The sequence below is a fragment of the Amblyomma mixtum genome, chromosome 3 (genome assembly GCF_055824585.1).
Source record: "Amblyomma mixtum isolate Tamu chromosome 3, ASM5582458v1, whole genome shotgun sequence".
NCBI classification, from domain to species: Eukaryota; Metazoa; Arthropoda; class Arachnida; order Ixodida; family Ixodidae; genus Amblyomma; species Amblyomma mixtum.
In genome coordinates, this window is record NC_143014.1 from 434,056,583 (window position 1) to 434,082,747 (window position 26,165).

General features: G+C 47.5%; 1 protein-coding gene across 1 annotated transcript in view; it reads right to left on the reverse strand.

Moving 5' to 3' along the window:
* The window catches only part of LOC149358170 (polycystin-1-like), an 80,594-nt gene that overhangs the window by 34,641 nt on the left and 19,788 nt on the right, over positions 1-26,165 (reverse strand). Inside the window, exons 3-21 of the mRNA XM_089585090.1 lie at positions 25,528-25,841; positions 23,484-23,679; positions 21,431-21,606; positions 20,412-20,631; positions 19,048-19,278; positions 17,883-18,092; positions 16,537-16,716; positions 15,127-15,350; positions 14,180-14,327; positions 12,500-12,594; positions 11,842-11,973; positions 9,796-10,148; positions 8,421-8,641; positions 7,285-7,469; positions 6,404-6,614; positions 4,245-4,413; positions 2,598-2,782; positions 1,775-2,044; positions 745-896 (exon numbers count right to left, since the gene is read on the reverse strand). Of these exons, the coding sequence (XP_089441216.1) occupies positions 745-896; positions 1,775-2,044; positions 2,598-2,782; positions 4,245-4,413; positions 6,404-6,614; positions 7,285-7,469; positions 8,421-8,641; positions 9,796-10,148; positions 11,842-11,973; positions 12,500-12,594; positions 14,180-14,327; positions 15,127-15,350; positions 16,537-16,716; positions 17,883-18,092; positions 19,048-19,278; positions 20,412-20,631; positions 21,431-21,606; positions 23,484-23,679; positions 25,528-25,841 (3,872 nt within the window). The remainder of the gene's footprint in view (positions 1-744; positions 897-1,774; positions 2,045-2,597; positions 2,783-4,244; positions 4,414-6,403; positions 6,615-7,284; positions 7,470-8,420; positions 8,642-9,795; positions 10,149-11,841; positions 11,974-12,499; positions 12,595-14,179; positions 14,328-15,126; positions 15,351-16,536; positions 16,717-17,882; positions 18,093-19,047; positions 19,279-20,411; positions 20,632-21,430; positions 21,607-23,483; positions 23,680-25,527; positions 25,842-26,165) is intronic.

The window sequence follows — 26,165 nt, forward strand, 5'->3', positions numbered from 1 at the left end:
GTATCTAGCGCGTGGGTCTAGCTCTCCGCCCTGACAGAGGTTTCGTCGGTGGTTCCCTCAAAAACTGCGCGTCCATTATGCTTCTTTCTTCGTCCGGGGGCAAGCAGCCAGGCGTGCTGCATGACGCCTTGTGAAGAGAGGCATCTTGAGCCTTCATCGCTGCTTTCGGAACCCGCTAACAAACGCACCCTTTAAGAGAGAATGTATGCTTATAGCGTGGGTCTCGGCAGCAGATGCATAATGTCCATCTCTGCGTTGATATCAAATTACGTCAGAATTAACATCTACCTCCCTCTTGCGGATGCGTGGTCTGTTTCAGAAACATGGATGAGCGATGCTTGTGCTAGCACCAACGCCGAGTGTAAAATTTATTCCCCGCAGCTTTTTATATAGTTAGCAGTGTTCTTTTGCCGACAGTATCGAAAGGTGACCTATAAAGACACGGAGTGCCTCATCACCAAAACACGAAGCAAGTGAACTCAAAGACGACCTCCATCGCCTTGGCACAAAGCTAATAAATTGAAAGAGGAGCCACTTGTTGGCGCGTTTTTTGATAACCTTGATTAGTAGTACCTTTTTGATAGCCTTTTGGATAACTTCTGATAATCTTGAACTAAAACTGCTATGCTTGAACATGGCGGGAGCAGTCTGTAGCTAAAAGGGCTTAAATTCAGGGATAAATTGGTCACATGTTGCTCGGTCAAAGGCCCCCGGCCCGTCTCGAAAGGATAAGTTTCTGCTCACGGAGATGGTGGTCATGTTGACCCTGGTGGTGGCTCCTTCCTTGTCCTTGATGTCGGCGCCGACCTGGAACTCGCCGTACGGCAGCACCAGGGTTACCTCCTTGTCCGGGCCGTACGTGAGGAAAGTGAGAGCCTCGTTGGCCATGTTGCGAACTGCGAGGTGGGTACAATGCATCACTATAAGAGGTCGGCTACTTCCAGGAGAGATGCATGGTTGTGCAAGACAGACACTAATTGCCTTCAATTTTGATTACGCGACAAGGGCGTGCGTATGCGATGCTGTTGACAGTGATTTAAGGGAGTCTTGATTGCGTGTAATATTTACAGGGCACAAGAGAAGCTATTACCGCGATAGAAACTGCCCGTGATTGTTGGATGCACCAAATATCGACGTAGTAAGAAGCAAACGTCCCGCAAGTGCGTTTCCCTGCACACGTACGTGCAAAGGTGGCTCGAAGAGAGTTACTTAATACAGATTTGAACGGCTAACACTAATTGCTGAGCCTATGTGCTTTATAGTGACTTTTTTTTTGCTTTGACACTGGAGCAGCTGATTTATGTTATTTGAGTGTATGTACTATGGAAGCGCCACATATCGCCCAACGTTTCAATTATATGGCAGTGAATAATTCAATACTTAATTGTGTGCGCAATCCTGGTGATTGCAATTAGGTTATGTGTTATAGTAGTAGCAGAAGACTTTTATTTGACTATAATTTACAGGCCGAGCATGTCGACCGCTTGGGCGACCAGAAGTCGCTGTTCTTCCTCCCCTTCAGCGCCAAGCCTATGTGTTATATGTGGGCCTGTTAGGCTGTGTGTTATATCGTCAGCTAAAAAAAAATGTCAGTGTTAGCTTCCTGGAAGATATTTACGGCGACGTGATTTGCTTCATGCATCTTCTATGGCCGCTTTATTCTTTCAGAAGAAAAAAGCGTCTGTCAAAAGCTGCTAGCCACAAACTAAGAACTTTTCGAGACATCATGAGGGGCCAAGAAGTGTTCTGCACCGACGGTTATGTAGCTGCTCACCCCAGAAGGCGAAGAATTCGATGTCCAGCCCTTCGGGGTCGGTCCATTCGGAGCAGGCGGCCTTGAACTTGTCCATGAGGGCGCGCCCTTCCTGCGGCTCGAAGGTGCAGATGCCGTTCTCCGGCGGCTTGTTGATGTGCAGGAACAGGTCGGACACGCCGCTCACGCCCCACTGGTTGGTGACCGTCAGGCGAGCCACGAAGTCGCCGAACGTCGGGTAGTACACCTTGAAGAAGTCGTCCGACAGCGCCATCTTCTGCTCGGTGGCACCTGAAGGCGAGCAGACGGGTATGAGCGTGCAATGAGACATCCGTAAGGTGCAACGCAAGATTATCATCATTATCAGGCACGCCCACTGCAGGGTAAAGGCCTCTCCCATGTCTCTCCAATTAACCCTGTCCTTCGTCAGTTGCGGCCCCCGTATCCCCGCAAACTTCTTAACCTCATCCGCCCACCTATAACTTTCTGCCGCCCCCTGCTACGCTTGCCTTCTCTTGGAATCCACTCCATTACCTTTAAGGACCGGCGGTTATCCTGCCTTCGCATTACATGCCCTGCCCGAGGCCATTTCTTTCTCTTGGTTTAAGCCACCGTTAATACTTCACCGAAAAAGCAGCACATAACCAATGAGGCGTTGTACACAAGACGACAGGGAAGAGCACAGTATCATCTCTTGCCTTACCTTCGTCAAACGCGGCCCATCCCAGCTTATTACCTTGATTCTTAAGTGTCAGCACTGGACTCTTATTCATACCCAGCATGGTCAACTCCGCGAACACGAGATTTTTCGCAATTCCAAACCAAGAGGACGTGCGTGGCTCACCGACTAGGTAGTCTCTGGCGTCCTCGAGGTAGACCTCGGTGAGGTTGTCACTGCCGTACACCTCCCAGTTGTAGACCATCTCTCCGTCGCAGTTCTCGATGCACAGTCCGATGAGGCCCACGCGCACCGGGTTGATCTTCTGGCCGATCGGATCGTTGGGGTAGCACAGCTTCTCCGTCTGGCACCTGCGCCACACGGTTCATGTTTAGCGGTAGCACTAACCACTGGGTTAATATTCTTGCTGAGGTGCTGAATGATCGGATGCCTGCACCCTAGTTGGGAAGAAATCGATAATTAACCCAGCACCTCCACCAAGATGTAACGGCCTTTATTGACTGGAGAAGACTGGTTTGAAGGCCGCGCCGCGCATCGGTTCGGTTGCTCCGACTGCTAATCACCTTCCTTTTTAAAATTAGTTTACTTTAAATTTCTCTTCCCCTTTTTTCGGACTGTGCATGACGTGCTGAATTTGATCGAACTCATCAGACTAATCCGCCGGCATGTACCATCATCACATGAAATAAACGAAGTATGCGTTTGATTATGATGAGTGTTTTTTCATTCGTTTCAATTCATTCCTTCATATTGCGCATGCTTTAGCGTGGATATGGAATGTGTGTCTTGTTCGTGAATAAACCAAGGGACCACATTTCGTAACAGTTCATTGCGTTTTCATTTCACCGGGCCGTGACGTCCGCAGTGAAGAAAGTAGCAGGCAATGAGAAACGAAAGTGACGATCATACACACAGCCCGACGCTGCATCACTGGCTCTGTATCAATGACGCTTCGATGCAGGGGGGTAGCAACACCCACTGTTTGATCAGAAGACTCATTTTGGGACACAAATGTATCGCCGACTCCCTACAATAGACAGAAAGCTTCTAAAATGTAATATAACATAAGAATTCGGTACCTGGAAGTAATATTAGACGCTCTCATGTGTCAATGACGCCAAGATTCTGATTTCAGTAAGAATAGAATAAAGTCCGTGCCCCGGCCGATATGGCGAAGATGTCACCATCCTACCAAAAGAGCTGCATTGAGGCGCCCTAGATGCAACCAGTCTGGCAACAGTCATGCGGACCATGCTCCGCCAATTTGTAACACAACCACCACACACTTTATTTGCCGAGAGGAGATTAGCGCTGGTGAAGCTCGTAAAATATGTTCTCAAATGCTTCGTCATGCTCTGTCATTGGTGAGCGTCGGCGCCGGTCCGTCAGTGCCACATGGGCATGAGGCTCGTTCATGCAAGTGGAAAGTTTCTGCCACGGCCAGCATGATGTCACCTTCCACGGGCTGCTTCACCAGGAGCAGATACCAATGCAGAGGAGCAGATAAAATAAAAATGAAATTAGTTGTTACAACTACGGTCCCAGCTGTCAACTGGCGCCTGTGAGCCTTCTTTCATAACCTTGTTTGTTCTTGCACAAAGTTTCCAAGACAACCAACTGGCCTCAAAACCTCTATATTCAAATCGGGGCTTTCATTGGCTAAGCTGTCTCCACCATTGAGCACTGTCCTCAGTGTAAATTCATTAGTTCGCGTATCACTAAGCCCGACCTTGTACTCTTCCGGTCATACGTCATCCTGTTGGAATAAGTACAACAGACAGTCTTTGGATGAGTGCAAGAGAAATGACTCACTGGACGCTGATGGACGGTGGAACTTTCTCCATGAGCACCAGTTGTATGGCTCCCCAAGATGGCGGTCGGTCAGGCTTTTCTAGCTTGGCCAGGATCTCGTACGTAACGTTAGGTTTGTAGAACACTATAGTGCTCCACTCGAGTTCTCCACCCGTGATATTGATTCGTCCTGCGCAATAGAAAGGCGTGAAACAAAGCTCCAAACTGCCTCATTTGTTCCTAATTCACGCAAAAATGCTTTCAAGTTAGTCCTCCAAGAAGCAGGCTTGAATTTAACACGAGGTTTAAGATTCGTGTCACACGGCCACTTTCAAATGCTATTGAGTTCGAAGCCTACGAGATTCTTAGTCACAATACGGCTGAAATGAGTTGTGCAGCTGCGATATGGCAAACTTGATCTCCGTCGAGAGATTCCATTGTTTCACACCGAGCTGATGTGGCGCCACCGTCACCGCTAATAATTTTGCAGGCATGGATGCGATCAGCGCAGAAGTTAAAAATGGGAAAGGTTACAAACGAGATGTTTATTCAGTAGAGTAATATTAATTGTTCTTAAAATGAATAGCGTTGTTTTGAACAAGCTGTCGTAGCACTCGCGCACTTTTGAGTAAGCAAGTGTCTAGTGTTTTTGTATGGCTGACAATATTACGCTTGATGGAGTGTTTTGTGTCCGGGCTATATTTCGTTTTTCCTGCACAATACATTATATTCTGAAATTAAATAATTTTTGAGCAATTATATTGGTCTGTTTTTTTTGTCCACTGCGCAGCTGCAAGAGCCCCAAGTCTGAGAGTGCACATCGCCGCCGCTCGAATGACTTCGAAATCTCGATGCAATTCCGCGCTGCTCTGTTGACTCGATATACCATTGAATCTATGACCGTTAGAGCTGACCGTGTATCAGCGCTTAATTGGCCGTTGAGTAGTAGACTATCAATTAGAAAGCCTTCAAAATGCCCATGTGACAGGGACATATTATGCATCTAGTGTAAATGTTGGACTTATGAAAAAAAAATTGTAAAAATCCTCCACCCATAAAAGAAGTCTCTATAATCGCCTCCTTTAAAGCAAATTACATGGACACAATTCGAACTGTGAATTTCTGATATAACTTCGAAAAAAGAAAGATTTGAAAAGGATGAGCATAACCTTATCTCCAGATGTGCTCCTTGGCTTCTCCACTCAATTGAAAGATACCACCAAATTTAGCAGCCTGAATGGAAAGATCGTCAGAAAAAGCTTCGTCTTATTGTTTTACAGCATTTACTATAGTCCCGTACAGGCATGGACCGCGAAAAATACGTGAAATCTGCTTCTCGTGCTTCGCGAAGAAAGGGCCACGATAAAAAAATCGAGTACGATGTTCAGTTGGTAGTAACCCGCACCGCTATTGTTCTTTCTTTTTTTTTTTACCACCAGCCCGAAAACGGAAGAGTGCTTCCGGGAGCTGTTTCCATTACTAATACTGATACATTTTCTCACGCAATAATGGTCTTATAAGTTTTGCCTAATACTGAGGCTTTCTCTTTCTGTTTTGTTGTAAATTTCTTTCTAGGTTTTGCGTCCTCCTGCTGTAAGGATATAAGGATGCAGGTATGCGATAAATGAACAATACAGTACATAAAAAATTGCGAGGACACTTTGGCAACAGTGTTGAGAGGCGAAAGCCGAGAACACAATGCCGTGACGACTTCCGGTGGATGTGACGTCACACTGTTCCCATGGCTATATCGATACCCAAATTATACATCTTTCGGGGATCTTAAATGTTGATTACGCTAAATTACACATTTTTACACCTAATTTGACACAAATTTGACGTTTTTCCGATCCCTCTGTGACAATTTTCACTATGCCGTGATGACTTCCGGTGGATGTGACGTCACATCGTTCCCGTGGCTATATCGACGTCCGCGCTATTTCGACACAATTTCGACATTTTTGCCCACAATTAATTAACTAATTACTCTACTGTCATCAAACTTGGTTTACAGGTTCATTTTTTCCGCCTCTATCTGAAGCAACCATTGGTTTTCCTCTATCTTTTTTAGTTTCCGAGTTAAAAGCGTGTGTCACGCTTTGTTAACGGAAGACAGTATGAGCCATTAAAGGCTTTCGCCTCAATATATGCGTTCTTCGCAGGGATCCCAGCAGACAGACCTGGTCCGGTGCCGAAGCAGCCTCCGCCGTCCTCCATGCCCTCGGTCGCCATGAACCCGGCCACGTCGAAGTCGTGTCCCTTGGCCGTGATGTTCGCCAGGTGGCGCATGCGGTGGTACAGGGGCTCCGTCACGTTGTGCTCGTCGTCCGCCAGGGTCCGGTTGATCACCTCGTTCGGGACCCGGCGGCAGAACCAGGTCACGCTGAAGTTCTGCCAACACCAACAGCACGGGGAGTTACCGTATAGAGCAGGGAGCTCTTGTTACCGAAATGTAAACGAAAGGTTGAATGGTGATCGCTTTTAGCCCTAGTAAACACGTCATCGCAGTCTAATTAGGTCATACACGAAGTTTTACGCCTTTTGCGGCACTGCTGCGGCTTGCTGAAAAAGAAACAAAAATGGCAACGTTTACGCCTGCAGCGGAAGTTGCGAACTTTAGGAATAGCTGATATGCCTCCTACGAAAAAATAGGTTATGAACAAAACCCAGTTGCGAAAGCTTCACAGACACAATTACTAGTCAGGCAGTCTAATACGGCCCGCATTTGAGGAAACGTCGTCCAAGTCAGGGTCTGAAGGAAGCGTCTGGAAAATTTTGGTGTGTCTGGAAAAATATTCTGGCCCTTCCTTGGCGCTATCACTGCTACGAGAGCACATTTCCCTGTTCCGCTTGCTTTTCGGAACATGGGTTTATCACTGTTGAAGAGACTCCAGCCAGTAGCTAGAACTTTCAATAAAGGGTCGAGCACACACTACTCATCAGGCAGGATATGAAGTCAGGGCTGTTTAAGTAATGTCTCGTTGAAAAGGCTCTACAGTCTCTTGGTTGCTGTGCGCGACAAGCAGTGCATTATTTCGTAGTCGAGGTGGCATAGATTTACCTTATCTGACGGGTCGTCCGGATTGATTGAGTAGTTGCCGGGGTTTAGCGTGAGCGTCTGTGGGAAGCCCCTGGTTATTCTGGACTGGGCTCCGTTGGACATCTGGGGCAGCAGCGGCGAGGGCTTCATTTCTATGTAAGTCTCGGCGAAGCGCTTGTGGAACATGGGCGGCTTAGCTCTCGGCGCTGCAAGAATAGAGGTCCGTCAGAAATCGTCTAGCTCTTCAGAGTCGGAGTAAGATGTCGAGAAAATTTGCTCATGACGTATAAGAAAGGCGGATTAATGACATCCTAGTCGAAATCAAGAGGAAGAAATGGGCTTGGGCAGGGTATTTAATGTGAAGGCAAGATAACCGCTGGTCCTTAAGGGTAACGGAGTGGATACCAAGAGAAGGCAAGTGTAGCAGGGGGTGGCAGGAAGTTAGGTGGGCGGATGAGATTAAGAAGTTTGCGGGGATATGGTGGCCGCAGCTGGCAAAGGCCAGGGTTAGTTGGAGAGACATGAGAAAGGCCTTTGCCCTGCAGAGGGCGTAGTCAAGCTGATGATGATGAGGATGATGCATAAGAAAGGCAAGGCATTTAAAAAGCAATACTGTTAGCCTTTACACTCATCTCGTGAGAGTCGACACGAAGGTGTTTATATTCCTTTCTTCTTGGGATAGGTCTTTATTTTTTCTTTATTTCAATACTCCCGTTGCTTTTAGGGCGTTAGACAGATGAGTAGGAACTCAAAATATTAAGAAATGTTGATTATGACCGTTCTGAATGACGCAGAATCAAAAATGGGGGCGATTGAGGCGGGGGAGTAGTTCCAGTCTGGTGCTGTTATCAGTAGAAAGGCGTTGATATGCAATTTTATGCGGCAGCTGGGTACACAAACCTTGCGACTATGATCGATACGGGAAGAGCTGTAAGAAGGTGAAAATAAAAGACCGCGATTGAAGTAGGGGTTAGAGTAACAGACGTGAGATTTCCCAGCTCAGCTCCAAATCGTGTCAATGAAGATGAAATTGTATATAGGAGATACTGGGGGTGCATGAACAGTTAACTACCATGAAATGAGTGGAGCGGGTTTGCATGATTTTAAGGAAAGAATTAAGGCCCCAAACTGCAGAGGCACATATTCACGCGACTTACCGCTCATGTTGACGTTGTAGCGCAGCTTGTACATTCCGGCTTCTAGGAAGAACTCCGGTAGAAAGATCATTGATTTGGTCCGTGAGTCCAGCATGGTGAGGTCAATCTGTCGTATCGGGTCACCGGTCTCGTTCAAAAGGAAGGCCTCCCACGCACGTGTCACGTCGATGGAGATGTTGCACTCGACGGAGGTGAATGTGTACAGCTCCACCGGGCGGAGTCTGAAGAATAACGGCAGAGATAGACGAAACATTGATACAGGAATTGCACTTCAGTGCCCCTTTCAAGTAGAGAAAGAAAGATTACGTAAACAGAAAAAAAATAATCAAGGAGCGATTGTAAGATGATGATGATGACGAATTTTAATGGCGCAAGGGCAGCTTCGGCTAAAGTACGCCAAGGAACAAGGTATTTTCTTTTCACAGGATGGTGTCAAAGACCCATTTTCCAAGCATTACACCCGAAAGATGGTTTGGTTTGGTTTATGGGGTTTAACGTCCCAAAGCGACTGAGGCTATGAGAGACGCCGTAGTGGAGGGCTCCGGAAATTTCGACCACCTGGGGTTCTTTGACGTGCACTGACATCGCACAGTACACGGGCCTCTAGAATTTCTCCTCCAAAGAAATTCCAGCCGCCGCGGCCGGGACCGAACCCGCGTCCTTTGGGTCAGCAGCCGAGCACCATAGCCACTGAGCCACCGCGGCGGCGCACCCGAAAGAAGCCGAGCACCAGGCCAAGAGAAAGCTAGCACCCATTGTATCACCAGTGGGTAGCCGACCGAACTGGTTAAGCGGATGTATACAAGAAATTCATGACACATTCCACACGTGAGAAAGAAACAAGGATTAGAATCGAGAAAGTCGGATTTCTTGTGACAGGTTGAACTTTCACATGACCATCACAGGGCAACGATTTGAGAATTCCGTTCTTCAGTCAAGAAGCAGTTAGTGCGCATGCTAGGTAATGCTCGTTCTGCCATTTTAGTACGAAAGCACTACTTAACGGGGTCAAACCCAACCCGGAACCTTGTGTGAACCCTCGGAGTAACTCGGGTAAGCTCGGGTTAGTTCGGAGGAGCGTCGCGCCAGCTGTGGCCAATAGGAGGAAGCTCGGGTAAGTTCGGAGGAGCGTCGCGCCAGCTGCAGCCAATGGGAGGAGGGTGCAGCGCCAGCTGCCGCCCAGCGGAGAAAGGGTGTAAAGATGAAAAGGAATAAATGCGGTTGCGTGCATATGTAGATGGCAGAAAAAAGAGGCTCAGAATGAATACATCCTTTCAAACGTCGCTCGGTTTAACTATGTTAACACCCAACCACTTTTTTTTTTCTTAACTGTCCTCCCATCTAAATTCTTAGCCCGCTTCCCGCTAATACGAACCTGTAGAAGACGGTGGCGTTGGCGGGGTCCAGCACCTGGTTTCTTATCTTGATGATGGGCGGCTTGCAGGGCTCGTTGTTCACCGTGAAGTTGAGTATGCTCGTCTGCTCGCTGATGTCGTTGAAGGCTATCAAGGTGAAGACGTAGTCGTAGCCCCTCTCGTATATGTTCTGCAGCCACATGGGGTTCTCGAGCTCCCCTTCCAGCTGGAACTGGTCGGGCCGGTAGCGTGTGAAGCACTGGGAGCGCGAGCCGTAGGCTCGCTTGGGCGACTCGTCGCCGTAGTCCACCACGACGCACGTGTCGGTGCCCATCAGGTCAAAGGTCACCATGAAGTTGCGGATGTGCTCGTCCTGCAAGGGGCCAATGAGTGAGACAGGGTGAAGAACACTTAGCAACTTGTACAGGTAGCTCGAATGTCCTCGTTAGGCCTCACGTACTGTCGGGGACAAAAGCTGGCTGCAGACCACACTCGTCGACATGAAAGTCTGACTCGCGTGCCGTGATGTGTGCTAGTCATAGCAGGTGATAGCTAACAAACATGGAAGCAATTGGCCCGAATCACTTGTCGCGCGAGAATCCTGTTCCCCATACTACTACATTATATTTAACAGTGGTCTTTTGCGGGATCTTTAAAAAACACACCACTTCTGAAGCCTAGGTGCTATTGAAAGTGAGAGTACTCACTGTGATCCCGTGTTAGCTTTTCAAGCACTATGCAACAAAAGGGACGCTCTGAGAAGCCTGAAAAGTTGGCTGATTTGTCGAACTTCAGATTCCTGCTCACAGTGCCCGAATAGCGCCTAAGTTTCTAGTGCATATACCGCAGTATTATTTGTACATATTTTGAAAATACGCACTCTCTCGTGCATGTACAGTATGTGTTATACTTAGAGGGAACGCGAGAAACGGTCACACCTCATCGCGAAGCCAAAAAAAAAAAAAAGGCGGAGAGAGGTCGAGGTCTAAAGCCGTTCTCCTGCTTCGCGCTGAAACTTTTCCCCGCCTTAATTAAGAGCCGGTATAATTACTTCCTGTCTCCCCTCAGAGGACCTTAGCAGAAAGCATGATGAAAACTAGTGTAAGAAGAACTGTAGGACCTACGGCTGCAGAATTATATTTTTAAGTGCAGTGAGGAGAACACGCACATATTTTAGAACTTTTACTAACGCTTACAGGACTAGATTTTGCTCGGGGCTGACAAAGATATGGGTAGGGAATATTAAGTTGGGATACAGGAACGTTTCTTATTGTTGCTTCTGCCCTAAAGTCGAAAATGTCTCATGGGTATTATCCGTTCTAGGGTAAACTGTTAAGAACAGAGAAAGTGTGTGCTTCCCACTCCCACTTATAAGCAAACAACAACTGCTCGAATGTGGATATTGCGTTTCCTTTCATATAGGCGCTGCCTTTACATTTTCAAACAGCGCTAGGCCTTGTGGTTTGCATTAGAATGTGTGCTCGCGCAGATGTAGTTGAAGGTCTTGGGTCCGCAATCGAGGGCGTTAAGCTCTTTCAAGACGGCGTCGTGAAAAACGTTGTCAAAAGCGCCTTTCAGATCAAGTGCCATAATGAGGCGCTCACCGCCTCTCGCGATGTTGCTGAGCACTTCTTCCTTAGATATGACGGAATCTGTCCCTGGTGTGGCGGAATTCCAACAACATAACATGTAACATGGGGCTGCCCTGGTCCCCCCGAACTAGACAATCATCAATCCGAGGAACAATGGGAGTCTGCCCTGCACAGCTCATTTTTGGCGACCCAGCGTAATCTGATATCGTAAGCAAGAGCAACAACGGTGGACATTGGGGTCCTGAAATAAGGACTCCACCCAAAATCTGTATTTTCTCCTCTTTATCCTACGTTTTTGTGAATAAATTTTTCTACTGCGCAGAAAGCAGCTGGGAAAAGCGAGTCACCAAAACAAACAGCGACGAAAACTTGGCGTCTGTTAATGAATAATGCCAAAGGAGCCTTTCAGGGTTTCTACAGTGGACTCTTTAATTAGTAGCGTCTTCTCTGAGCGCACTACGACGCATGCCTCACCTTGGGTGTCGTCTCGTTCATGTACACATCCAGTCCCTCGATGGGCTCCATGCTGCGGAAACTGACGACGAAAGGCTCCGTCCTGTGCTGGACGTGGTTCCAGGCGTAGACGAACACGTCGTGCTGTCCTGGCTGCACCCAGCAAAAGAAACAGGATTACAGTTATCACACGTCTCTATAGACTCGCTTTCTGATAATTAGAGAGACGTTCCTAGTGCGTTCGCCATTTTCTCACTAATTCTCCTCGGCCGTAGTGCCCAGAAAAGTCACGCTAACAAGAGGTAACGTAGAACTGTGCTAATTAATGCAGCAATAATGAATAAAAAGTGCGAAATATTTGAAAAAAAAAATTGTTTAACTTGTAATTTGTTGCTCATCGAAACTTTAATATAAAACCAGGGCAGAGTCAGACTTTTATCACCCGACAAAACATGCTGGTTTTCGGAGAGGGTGCTCGGCCACAAGCCATGTATTCAAGCGAACAGCCTGGTAGTCCACCGAGGTGCTTATCCTAACTGTGTCTGAACAACGTCGTTTTTAAGCTCGAACACGATCACACTGATCACTAGCTGCCCCTAACCGACTTTACAGCGGCGGCCGAAAATCCCCCTACGCCATTCGAAAACGCTGAGCGTGACTCTAGAGTGACGAGACTCACCACAGGGAAGTCGAGCGTGTACTTGAGCTGCTTTCCCGTTCCGTTGGCGAGAAGCTGGCCCTTGGCGGTCTCAATGATGAACATCTCGACAATGCCTGCGGACAAAGGCGCCAGTGTAATGTCAGGAAGAGCTTTGTGCCGAATGATGTCATGATCTAATAGGGACTTGTCACTTTTTTTCCCCACTGTTTCAATTTTCAAATGCCTGCAATGCCCCAAGCAGTACACTATACACCGGCCTTTACCAATACGTTTCCAATATTGGGCCAATTACATGCGCTTCTTGGAGCTAAGCCGAAAAGGGCAGGCTGCCGTCGCCGAGATAACCCTACGTCCGCACAGCCCGAACAATGTTCCGTCGCAAGTGCTGTAACTTCCGGACTATAGTCCGCACACTCTGTATAGTCCGCAAAGAAGAATTCTAAAACAAAAAAGGTCTTTTACTAGATTGTCGACACCTGGCGTATAGTCTGTGTGGCCCCCCTGCAGGAACGTGATCATCACGTTAGTCCCCAGAAGGACCAAATGGGATGCACCTTTTTTTTTTCGGCGCAGAGACTGTTTTCTTACACGCATACGCACGGATTGTTGGAAGTATCGAGGCGACGCTCCCAGCAATGCATGGATGCCTTTTGATTGGAAACATGCATTATACTCATTGCAAACACAAGTTGGTCGAACAGTATTGTTCGGAAATAAGATGCCATTAAGTGTTAGTATGCGTAAAACTACAGGCGCTGCACGATGGCAGCTCAAGCACCACAAATGTTTCAGAACAGGAAAGAAAACTAAACTAAAAAATGATAATAAACACCGTAATTAACCAGAAATGCTACGATGGACAATTTCGATGATAAAAACAAAAACACTGTACAGTCCGCAAAGCACACTGTAGCTTTCAGACGTGTATAGTCCGAGGACTGTGTGCTGGAAAATATATGTTGGAGAGGTCTGAGGTGTTTAATTTCGCTTTGGCACGGCATAAAATCTACTGTGCAAGCCAGTTACACTGCCAAGCATTACAAGCATGCGCGCCGTGGTAGTTATCGGCGCCGTAGTAGCGTGACTAATTAAAAGATTGAAATACAGACATTGCAATCTTTTGCAGTATTTAAGAACGCTTCAGTGTGGCACGTGGTGTTTACAATAAAAAAGTAGCCTCTAGCTGCCAGAGCGTTTCTTTTTTACAGCTTTTAAACTATGCTTCCCTGAAATAAACTTTACTGCGAGTTCCTCATTTGCTTTCCTTCTTTTCTTTGTCCTGTTTAGTATGAGTGTTTGCATGCAGCAAATAGCACCCCCCCCCCCTCCTCCTTTTAAATATTTCGTATGAGCTGCGCATATTGAATGTTCGAAATATGGACTCTTTCTTTACAGTATGGAAAATTTGTAGGAATCCGTACGCTTTCCATATACTTTATATATGGTTCCCCAATCTCTTTCATATGGTTTCCGCGTCCTGTGTACGATGCCGTACGGAGTCCGTATGTATTTCGAATTCTCCGTATGTTTTGTTGTGCGTATAGACTCCGCATATTCCATATGCTTTCCAAGCGAGCCGTAAAGATAACGCACGGCATTGTGGGAATTGACGTATGGAATGTTCCACCAGGAAATGGCTGCTGATTCCTAGAGTAACAACATGTATGCCAAGGAGGGTTGTTGCAGCGACGCCCTCACCCGATCCTGTCTTGACGGTGAACACGACGGGCCGCGTGGTCGGGAAAATGTCGTTGGCCGACCCGAGGCCAATCCGTAGCGGGGCGTCGTCCGTAGGCTGGAACTGCACCTTGGCCACCAGACCCGTGGTACGCGTGGCAGTCTCCACCTGCATTGTGTCCACTGCTTTTACAAGTGAGTCACAGAGAATGGTAGAAAAGCCGGGAGCGGAAAATTTTTGGGGAATTGCCTTTTCTACCTATAGCACACTGTTGTTTTATACCACGGCTTACATACGCTGGTATATGTGCAGTCTAACGCGCTTTGAAGGTAATCGCGGTTGTTATGACCGAACGGAAGCAAGGAATTTTTCCTGGTGTGATGATCTATTTATGCATCCACAGTAAAAAAGTACCATATAGGATAGATGAACCAAGCGGCTAGATATGCATATATATGTATTTAGGTCAGCTTTCTTCAAAAATTAACCGTTTTCGGGAACTTCAATATAAGTAGGTTAAGCCTGAAGTGATCACCTTAAAATCACGCCTGGCTTATAATGCTAGCAGATGGAAAGCACTCTCTACTGCGTGCGCTGTCTTTTTCGAGTCGATGAAGCATTTTCTTGGCTCCGTTTTCTTTCTTATAACCGGCACATATAGCAAAGTGCGTATTAAAAAATATTTCTAACGATTAGGAAAGCTACTGAGCTGATTAGCTGACGGCCACTACCATTATTAAGTACCTGGGCGTGGGCATGAAAGGATGTTTGTTACTGGGTCGTTGTTAGGCTTATACTTCCTATGCTTGAAACTAGTTGGCAGGAAAGGGCAAGTAAGACCTCTCACTGGTTCGAGCTATTCATTGCTCTGGGTGGCTTTTCGTGTTGACAGGTTTGGGGCTTTGCTATTTGAGTATTGCCAGTGTGGAATACAGGTACTTATCGAACATTTGGAAGTAGAGCATACCCTGGTGGTGAGGACGTAGTGCGATATGAGGTTGGAAATGTTGACAGCGACGTTGTAGTACCCCGGGCGGAGGTACACGTGGCTGAACTTTTGCGAGACCTTCTCTGCGGACTCGCTGGGCACCTTCCACTTGGTCTTCTGCCGGTCGCCGAACATGATCCGCGCCACGGCGTCCGTGGGAAGCTTCTCCGTCTTGGGGTACGTCAGGGTTAGGTAGATGGCCTCTGCGCCGAGATAGGCCATACGTGGTCACCAAAACGAAGAAAGGGTGGCACAGTTATTTATAGTTACAATTTCAGAGCAATCGTGATTAGAATCCTGGCCAATGCGCGTTGTCATGACGTCATGTTTGCCGTCACCTCATTTTTTCAATCAGCATGGCGCGCAGTCACGACGGTGAGAGCATAAACGGAGCTTTGTAGGCTAAAAGAGTTCAATAAACGAAATGCAGGTGTCGCCACCATCGGCCGCTTTCGTAGGCAAACTGCTGTAACATCAATAAACTCACTCGCCGGTCTCTGAGGCTAGGCTACGCCGCCATTCACTTCCAAACGACGATCCCTGAGTCCTTTTTTTTTTGGTCATGACGCCACGAGTTGTAATTAAATGCCAGAAAGAAAAGTTTCATCCTTAAATCCAATTTTCTCAGCAATAAATGAGCATTTTGCTTTCCGACGAACATCAACATGAACAGAAAACGCTATACAACCAATTTTTACCGAGAACGACAGTTATACGGAGTCGTCCTTAGTGTCCTGCTGCCCGCACGTAACGGTTCGAAACACTCAGCGCAGCTGCAACCTTTTTCAGTTCCGGACTCCACCTAGCCGCGAAGCTAGGTGCATTCTGCTTTCTAGTCTCCCAGCGGTGTATAAAAGCGACGGTACACTCTAAACAGAGAGGAGTAAAAAGGAGTAAACAGTTCACTCCCTTTTGTGAAAGGGTGTGTGCCAGAGGACACCTTACCCCCTTTTTACTCCCATATAGGCGTATTCGTGTTTAGAGCGTGTTGTGATGATGATGATGGTGGGTTTTAATGATCATCATTACACTCTATACATGAACACGCCTAAGGGAGTAAGCTGTCCTCTGTAGCCCACTCTTTTATAAAAGGTAATGCGCTAGAGGACAGCTTTCCCCTTTTTACTCCCATATAGGCATATTCGTGTTTAGACTGTCGTATCTGGCCCCATGGGCAGCCACATAAAAGGGAGTGGGCAATAGAGGAGTGCTTACTCTCTTTTTACTCCCATATAGGCGTATTCGTGCATAGAGTGTGTTGTTATGATGATGATGGTGGGTTTTAATGATCATCATTTCATGTAACTCTATACACGAATACGCCTGTATGGGTGCAAAAAGGGAGTATCCCCCCGCTCCGCACCGCTATATTCTGTCCAGAATACGCACCGGGCAGAATGACGGGTGAATTGGTGAACAGCTCCCAGGCCTCGGTGACGGGTCGCTGGACCGAGATGCTGCGACGGGCGATGAAGTTCCCGTGCAGGTTGGAAGAGTTCACCTGCACCACGTATGTGCCAGGTTCCTTGAAGATGTGCGTCTTCAAGAAGCGCTGTCCCGCCAGGACGCCTGCGGGGAGATGCACGCGCAGAGAAGAGGGTTCGAGAGGGTTCAGAAAAGCAGCCGCGAACTTTAATAAGAAGTTTAAAAGCGGGCACAAAGTCACGACTTTCTTTAGCCACTTTTACCGACTGAACATTTGGCAGGGGAACAGGCCGTAGATATTTCTGTCATGTTTTTCATTTCTCCTTTCTAAAAAAGATGAAAGGTATGGACTATGCAGGCGTTATTTTTCGCCCAGAAAGGTCATTTCAGAACCGGAAACATTTCCGTTGCCATTCTGGAAGTTTGTTGTGCTGTTCTATATGCCACACACGTTTGACGACAAGCCAGAAGCGCGTGACCAGTCTTAGTTTCTTTAGTATAGCTGATCTTATTTAGTTTCAAGCTCAGTATGAGCTGCAACGGACCAGATGACGCAGGAGCTCAGTAGTCCCAGCAGTGAGAGCCCTGTGGTGTTGGAAATTTATACATATAACTGTCGATGCAAATAACAAATAAAAATGAAGGTTTGCGCAAGTTTGATGCTCTCTGAGAAAGCGCTCAGATTGTATTGCAAATCAGGTTCATATTTCTTCAGTTGGCTCACAAAGGACGCGTTGCAAGTCAAATTGGGCGCCATGGTGCTGGAGATCATGAGAGGGAAATAACTAGAAGAATAAGAATGGAGTGGAGCGCATATGGCAGGTTATCTCAGATCATGAATGTCAGTATACCAGTATCCCTATGGGCACTCACCTATGGGGCAGGAACGTGGAGGCTAACGAAAAAGGTTCAGCTTAAGTTAAGGACAACGCAGCGAGCTGTGGAAGGAAAAATGGTAGGTATAATGTTAAGAGATCGGAAGCGGGCAGTGTGGGTGAGAGAAGAAACGCGGGTAATTGACATCCTGGTCGAAATCAAGAGGAAGAAGTAAGCTTGGGCAGGGCATGTAATGTGAAGGTGGGATAACCGCTGGTCCTTAAGGGTTAACGGAGTGGATTCCAAGAGAAGACAAGCGTGGCAGGGGGCGGCAGAAAGTTAGGTGGGCGGATGAGGTTAGGAAATTTGCGGGAATAGGGTGACCACAACTGGCGAAGGACAGGATTAATTGGAGGAGAAGCATTTGCCCTGGAGTGGGCGTAGTCAGGCTGATGATGATGATGATGACCACCGAGCAAGCAAGCGGAACTTACTCTTGACAACCTCCTTGGTGGTGTGGCCGTCGCCGAAATTCCACACCATGGTGACGTCACTGCCTCCAAACATGCGCGCAGTGATCTCGACCTCCGTTCCCGTGGGCACCTGGTTCCTGGACACCTCCAGGCGGAAACTGGTCAGCTTCTCCTGACTGCTCACGTCCGCCATCTTGCGAACGGTGGTGTCGTGGTGTCTGTTCTGAAGGCCTGCAAAGGCAGCGAGGACTTATTAAAAATATCTTGCTAACGACTCTAATTAGATCACATCGTCTTTGTGCAAAAGCACTACTGCACGAGGTTTGTGTGAAGCTTGACCTTGAAGGTGACCTTGGCAAAACCTAGCATAGCAACAGTCCCATGCAGAAATAAAATGAATATTGCCGCGACTGGGATTCGAGTCCGTGGCGACGCGAACGGATCAGCTTCGCTGGCCACTGCACGAGACCACTGTGCTATCGTCCCAGCCGGTCATGCCTCGTGTTAAACTGCAACATACTCTCGCGCTGTGCATTGCACGTCATCGTCCTAATCAACTTCCATCTGCGGCGTCAACAGGCTTAACCTCGATCAGAGCTTAATCTGAGTCTGATATCGTCGCCAGACGTGCCGACGAACGAGCAAAGCAAAATCGTGAGCCAACCGGACTAAAAACATGCTTTCGCACGTCTACTCGGTTTAGTTACATTCAAACCCTACCACTTTTTTTTTTCACAGTCTTCTACGGCAAAGCATTGGGCAACACATTTTGCTGAGCTACCCTAGTTTGTGGTGACCAAAATGAACCCTTGTCTTCGGTCAAGAAACCTCAAACACCAGTACACATGCATACCGGCTTTCCTTTCTATCCGCATTAGTTATTATCGTAGGAACTGTGAGATCAAAAGCTAGTTGTCTAGGCGTGACTTTGTTGGGTAGTCTTTGCGCGCTTACAGTCGACCAGTAAACTGACAGTTAGATTATAAACATGGCTTTCTACCTCCTAATGAGCTGGGTGACTAAGCTTTTAATGAAGATTCACTCGCCGTTTCATCGCCGCCCCAAGACATAAGGCTATCTGAGTACTTGCACGGCGTTTGTAAAGAACTGAATACGCGGGAATGCCAGTATGTCCGTCGCGACTGTAACATCAAGGTGCACGGGACGTAGGGAAGGCAATGCTCACTGATTCTGAACTCGTAGGCTCCGGGCTCGACGTATAGGTAGTCGTAGGTGAGGTTTACTGGTGAGGTGAGCAGAGCCCCGAGCAGGTAGCGCCGCCCCATCACCAGCAGGTCGTCGGTGCGCACGGCCTGACCCTTGAGTTGGTTCCGTCGTACCAGGTCCGAGGATTCGCCGGTGCGTGTGGCCCGGTACGCCAGCCGGCCGCCCGATGTGGTGAAGCCCAGGATGTCGCCTGTGTCGCAAAGAAGAGAGTGCCGATGCGCGTTAAGCTCAGAACTGTTAGGTGGCTCAAATTTGTATATTGCAGCGGACTTCGGGCTGGAATGGTGTACATGTACTAGTGCAGATAACTGTGGGCTGGAGTGGTGTATGCGTCCTCAACGAGTGTGAGCAGAATTCAATACCAGATTGAGTTCATTAATATCAGGCTCATATATCCATGCCTATATGAGGTCGGATGTACGCATTGGGCTCATAATAAATCAATAAAATGGAAAAGAAATAAACAAAAACTGCAACTTCGGGGATTCAAATCGCCTGGTATGAGTAACAAACATTACGCGCGCATTGGCCATGGCTAGCTTTTTTGGATAACATTTTTGAATATTGGAATATTGTAAGCTGCTGTTATGACAGTATTCAAGGTAATAGTCGATTCTTCAGACGCGTAGCAAAATTTTTCTTTTAAAGTTTTTTCATCGCTCCCGTCGGGTCAGATAGAAAACCAATTGGGGATATTTATGAAGATAGTAAAAATGTTAATAGGAAAAAAGAGATGCAAGCCTGCCGATTGGAAATCTACGGATATATATTGATTCTTATAGGGAAATATTAGAATATATGAAAAAATTGCGTTCATAAACTCTTTCCCGTTACATGAAAAATTGCGAGATATTTTTATGGAAATATTGAAGGCAATGGTCTATTCTTCTGATATGTAGCAAAATCTTTGTTTTAGAGTGCTTCCATCGATCGCATCGAACAGTTACGACTGCCATAGAAGGCCAATGGGGAACGCTTTTGACGGCAGCAAAAACGTTAATAAAAAATAAAATACAAGACTGTAGTCGGGTGATCTGGGGACATATTGATTGTTATAGTAGAATTTTACATCATATGAAAAAAAAAGCGTTCACAAACGGTGTCCCGCTCAAAAATGCTTTCGTTTAGAATTGTTGGGTACATCCTGAGCTTGCCTATCACTGTCTTCGATCGTTCTCGGATTCTCTGTGCAGTTGCACCAAGCAGACGTCACCAGTGTCAACTGCACTCGGCAGCTGAATTTTGCAGGATCTTTCCCTGACCTGCGATCCTTGGCCGCAGGTGACGCGCTCGTATAACAAGTACGAATATTCTGGGTCGTACCAGAGACGACGGGTACCGGGCTGGAGAGGCGGTGCACGAAGTAGCCCTTGTTGACCATGATGGAGATGGTCTCGACCATCTTGTAGATGGAGTAGACCTCGTTCTTGGGGCACTGGTCGTCGCGCAGGCAGTTCGCTTCCTGCGAGCACAGCGACGCCCCCTCGTGGCAGGTGACGTTGTTGGCTTCGAACGTGCAGCCCTGGCAGGTGGGACGAAGGAGCTGCGGGGAGGAGGTTAGGATTAAGTATGTCTGAAGTATTGACGTAGTTGAGCCGCTTATGAGGCGCGATTTCGCATTGAGAGCAGTGCTCTATTCTGGACTTCGCGTCGTTTCAGTTGTGTGTTATGTTGGCAATGGCTTTGAAGTACGTTTAGCTGCGACAGGTCTTCGGGCGCGAAGGCCCAAAGGGCAACAACAAAAGTACTTGACGAGGCAGAGCATTGAACACCTACTGACGTTTTTCGGAGGCAGCAAACCGATATACAGTCGAACCTCGTTATAACGAAGATGAAGGGAGCCTGGCGATTACTTCGTTATAGCCGTAGATTCGTTATAGCATATGCTGGCCGAGCTTCCAAGGAGAATCGTCATCCCTTCGTTATATACATTATTTCGCTATAGAACGTTTCGTTATAACGAGGTTCGAGAGTAGTCGAATCCCGCTACAACGAAATTCGCGGGACGCGCGGGAAACTTCGCTGTCACGAAATCGAACCAGAGCACTGACAGAGTGGACTCGATAGTTCATGAACATTAGGAACAGGCGCAGTAATCCAGGAGTAGCACGGATTACACCGCACATTTTTAAGGAGCTCCGTTTTCATTGCAAGTTGCGTATTAGCCTTAAGAGCTCGCCAATATATCGATACAAGCCATAGAAAGGTAAGAGCTCGCTAATCTATCGATCCAAGCCATATAAAGGTAAAAAAAAGGGGCACATAATGTTGGGCTTAACGGTCAAAGAGAGGAGGGGGGGGGGGTTGCGGGGTGAGTGCTGCTTAGACGGCAGCTCACCCACCAGTATGTCCATCTTTCCCGCGGTGGTGCCGTAACCGTGGATGACGTCAATCTGGGCGGACTGGACCACGCGCGCCTGCGGCAGCACGCCTGAGTCGGCTGAGTCGTCCTCGTCCACCACCACGTCCTCCGTCAGGAACTGCGGCACGGGCTCGCCCACGGGCACCGGCACCACGTCTGAGTAGGGGGGAAGTGGACGCGCCAAGAAGCATGAAGACGTCATAAAGACGTCGACCACAGTTCATGCGGATGAGCAAAAGCACTGGCTTTTGAAACAGCAATTTATTTATTGATTTATTTTCGAATGACTATAGACAGCTAAATTTTCATGATGGGTTTCAAAGCGCGACAAGACGTAGACGAAAGGAAAAGAAGACACACGACAAGCGCTTGTCGTGTGTGTTCTTTTCCTTTCGTCTCCGTCTTGTCGCGCTTTGAAACCCATCATGAATGTTTACCAACTTGCCCAACTTTCTGCCCTCCTTCAAAGCTAAATTTTGTTGCATATTTTCTTCTTTGTAGTGACTTATAAGACATTGAAATACAGGGAGCATCGCGGAATATTAGCCTCTGACCGCTAAATGATTTCTTCTCTAATGCTGTTTCGGTTTGAACAACCGAACGAAGGCTGTGACATGTAAAAAGTATTAAGGTCAAGCGAAGCACGAAGAAAACTGCAAGATAATCGCTGATACGTGATTTGTTGCCATTCCAGCTCTTGAAGCAAGCTGGCATAAGCGTTGTAGTTAATGAAAACGGCGTATCAGGGATTACATTGGTTGCTTTTTTTACTGGCACCTTTCTATACACCCCCGCCCCTCCCCGCCCCTCCCCCTCCATCTGCTCGATGCGCAATACTCGAACTGGATGAAACCTGAATGAAAACTTTTAGGATTGCTTTGGTTTATAGGATTTATCGTCTCAAAGCGACTCAGGCTGTAAGGGACGCCGTAGTGAAGGGCTCCGGATAATACCGACCACCTGGGGTTCTTTGACGTTCACTGACATCGCACAGTACATGGGTTTCTAGTATTTCGCCTCTTTGAAATGCGACCGCCGCAGCCGGGATCGAACCCGCGTCTTTTGGGTCAGCGGCTGGTCACCATAACCATAACCTGTCAGGTACTTTAATGAATACTTAAAGGGGCTGTGAAACACTGCTTGGGGGGATACCGGCCATACTTCTGGTGGATTCTTTATGTCACACAGATGCTGACTTAAAAAGAATTACAGGAATCGATGCACAGGAACGGGAGTTATTCAATGAAGAAATTTCAAAATACAAGCAAACAAAACGCTGCCCTCAACTCGATTTTGGCGGGGCTTCCCACTCCTATTTCGCTCTCCCAATGACGGCACCTGGCGCAACCAATCAAAACAGCCTGCCAGAGCACGTCGCGGAAGTTTGCACTCCATGGTTGCCTGCTCTCTGTAACTCGTTCTTGCTGAGACTGGCAGCGTCGTTTCCATGCCAGAGCCCCTGGTGGTGTTTTTTTATTTTTTTTTTGGCTTTGCAGGGCTTTCATCTAAGAGGAACAAGTTGTTTTTGTTGATGTAATATAAAACACCGACAGGTGACAAAATGTGTCTCTATATATTCCCACAATTTGGAATATATTTACTGTTTGTCCAACCATCAAGCTCGCGCCAGGTGATGTCATATCCGCTGCCATCCGCTGCTAAAACCCGCCACTGTGTGGGGACACCGTCAGAGCCATGAATTTATTTTTGGGAGGATATTAAAATATTAAAAAAATGGAATATACGCGGTATTACCGACGCTAATAGCCCCATTGTAACTCAGTGTATGCGATCAACAGGCAAAACAGTCAACTAAGATTGCGTTTCTGGGCCCCTTTAAAGAAACATAAATAAGTGTTGGCGTTTAAGGGATGCCTGCCGTAGTTTCGTTCATCCCGACCAACATTGCCACTCTACGTTGCCGAGCAGAGCATGAGTCTATGGTATTTCTATAGGTGCACATTCGTTTCTGTTGCGTGCTCATTGTCCAGATACCCTCTCGGCCCCTCAGAAAGGCATGCGCGCATACGCACCGGGCAGCTTCATCATCTGGCGCCGGGAGCCGTCGCCGGGGTCCACGTCGGCCGTCATGTCTGCCCCCGCGCTGACACTCAGGTGGCAGGTGAAGCCGGCTCCGGGCTCCACCAGTGCGGGGCAGTGCCAGTGCACGGCGTCCTCCTCCGGGGCAGTGGTCACCACCACCATGGCCTCCGCGCGGACCGTGAAGAGCTGCGAGGGCACTCTCGATCGGCCATCAAGAACTTCCAATCGTAGAACTGCACCTCTTACGTACAATATCGAATCTCTATGTGCTGTTACAGTTCGCAAAATAGATTGTCCATGCAGTGGCGCAAAGTTGTTTGATCTGTAGTATGTGCTGTTTTTCATCCTGCGGTGCTTTCTTGAAAAACAAAGTTGAATGCATTTTAATAAATTATCTCCACTCCGTTGCTTATGGCTTCAAAATTGAACAAAGTATAAACTAGTTCTCGCAAATAAGAAGCCCAACTTTAAAGCTAGTGGTTAATTAAACCGTTGCAATGCATGTAATGCAGTACAAATTGTCCACATAGCCCAATACGAATTCCATTGGGCATATTCCAGTCTAGCGGCTGCTTACATCAAAGAAGCTTATTTCTAGCTTCGACTGGCTCTTGTGGCGCCACCTAACATAAGATACCAGTGTACACCCCTGGCTGATATACGTCACACGTTATGGCACGTATACCCTTACACTAACACTAGGGGGTGCAACAGCACAGAGAAATCAGTGGTTGCTAAACCTTAGATGTGGGTCAAAGACTGTTATCATAGCTAATTATTATAGAAACAAGCAGATTATAAAAATAGAGTTCTGAAATCAATTAGCTGATGAGTGCCCACTAAAATTCTTTATTTTTTAACGGAACGGCAGCCAGAAAGAGCTCGGTAGATAGAAAGACAATGTCCACTTAATATATTCAAAAACGGGCAACGCTGAAGCACACCGGCATGAACGCCGGTCTTTATCCAGCACAGGTTGCCAGCAAAGCTTTCGGAGTGCCTTGCGTGGAAGCTGTTGTCCCAGAGGTAATTTTGTCGGATACACATTCACAAGGATATCAGTCACCGGAAAAAATTTTTTAGTGTTCGTTTTTTTAGGTAAGGAAATGGCGCAGTATCTGTCTCACATATCTTCGGCGGACACCTTAACCGCGCCGTAAGGGAAGGGATAAAGGAGGGAGAGAAAGAAGAGAGAAAGGAGGGTGGGGGGTTGCCGTACTGGATGGCTCAGGTGTAATTTCGACCGCCTGGGGATATTCAACGTGCACTGACATCGCACAGTAGCATCGCCGCTGCGGTCGGGTTCGAACCCCTGAACTCCGGCTCAGTAGCCGAGAGCCCTAACAACTGAGCCGCCGAGGAGGGTTAGTTAGTAGCCCTAAACGCAATATTAGTTTACAACTCATTCCTTCGAAATTGAACCCATGTTTGCACGTGCCAACCTTCTCATGCATTCACCATTATTTCTCGCAATCCACCTCTGGCACAAGTTACCAGAAGCCATCATTTCAACATTAAATCATGACGTTTTGTTCAGAAACCATTTTTTAAAAGTAAATTCTCACTGAACAGGGTCCATTTGTGAGTAGATCGATCACGTATTTTTGTTGCTGCTATTCTCCAGACTTTATTTGTGCGTTTATTTCATTGTGCTTCAGTATTTGCATTATACTTCTAAGTTTCGAGGGGTTATTTGCTTGCTATGCAACCGGGTATAACCCCCCCCCCCCCTCTATGTAATGCTCGGAAAAGGCATTTAGGGTGTGTGAATAAAAAAATGGAGCCTATGCATATATGCCAGCTAGCACTAGCAGGTTTATATGAAGACAAATCAGAATAGAAGCAAGGCAATGGTCCACGGAAACCTTATATAATCCTCTAATTACCTGGCGGTGAAAACAATAGATAAAATATATGATCTTCCAGGATATTCATCAGTAATGATGATTTGATTAAAAAAATCCCCCCAAAAGGCGAAATTTATTAAGGAAGATGTTGTCAGCCTGTAAGGTGAATGCGCCCGCGGCCACTTACGTCTGAGGCGCCCACGGGCGTGGCGAGGACGACTATGTTGTAGGTGCCGGGTCTCCAGTAGATGTAGCGGGGCTCGCTGGTCAGTGTGCCCCGGGTGCCGGGAAGGCCGTCGCCGAAGTTGAAGAACACGGTGGCGTTCTTCCCCGACTTGACGGCCAGGTGCAGCGTCACCTCCTCGCCCACGTTGACCACCGAGGAAGAGGGCATGACACGCAGCCCCTCCACGGGCGAGAACAGGTCCGAGTGGTAGAAACGCGTCGACAGCTGCTCGCCCTTGTCGCACGCGTCCTTCTTGGTGGCCGTCAGCCGCTCCGCTGCGCCACAGGACGTTGTTCAACACGCGCATTGTCTCTACTAACACCCAAAATCTCTTCACGCACAAATCACGTCATATACAGAGTGTTCCGTATTTATCTGTCGGGGTTGCAACAAATTATCCTGTGCAAACTACTGGTCTGTTTCTACTCAAGCACGGACCACAGGGCAGCTAATGATAGTCTGCGTTTTTCGATAAATAATTTAACATAGAAACTTGCATGGACTGCCCGCAATCGGTGAAAAACTGGAGCCGTCTACGCGCAGAATTTTCGCCAAGGCGAGCGGGATAGTCGATTTCAGAGGCTTCGCCATCTGGCGAG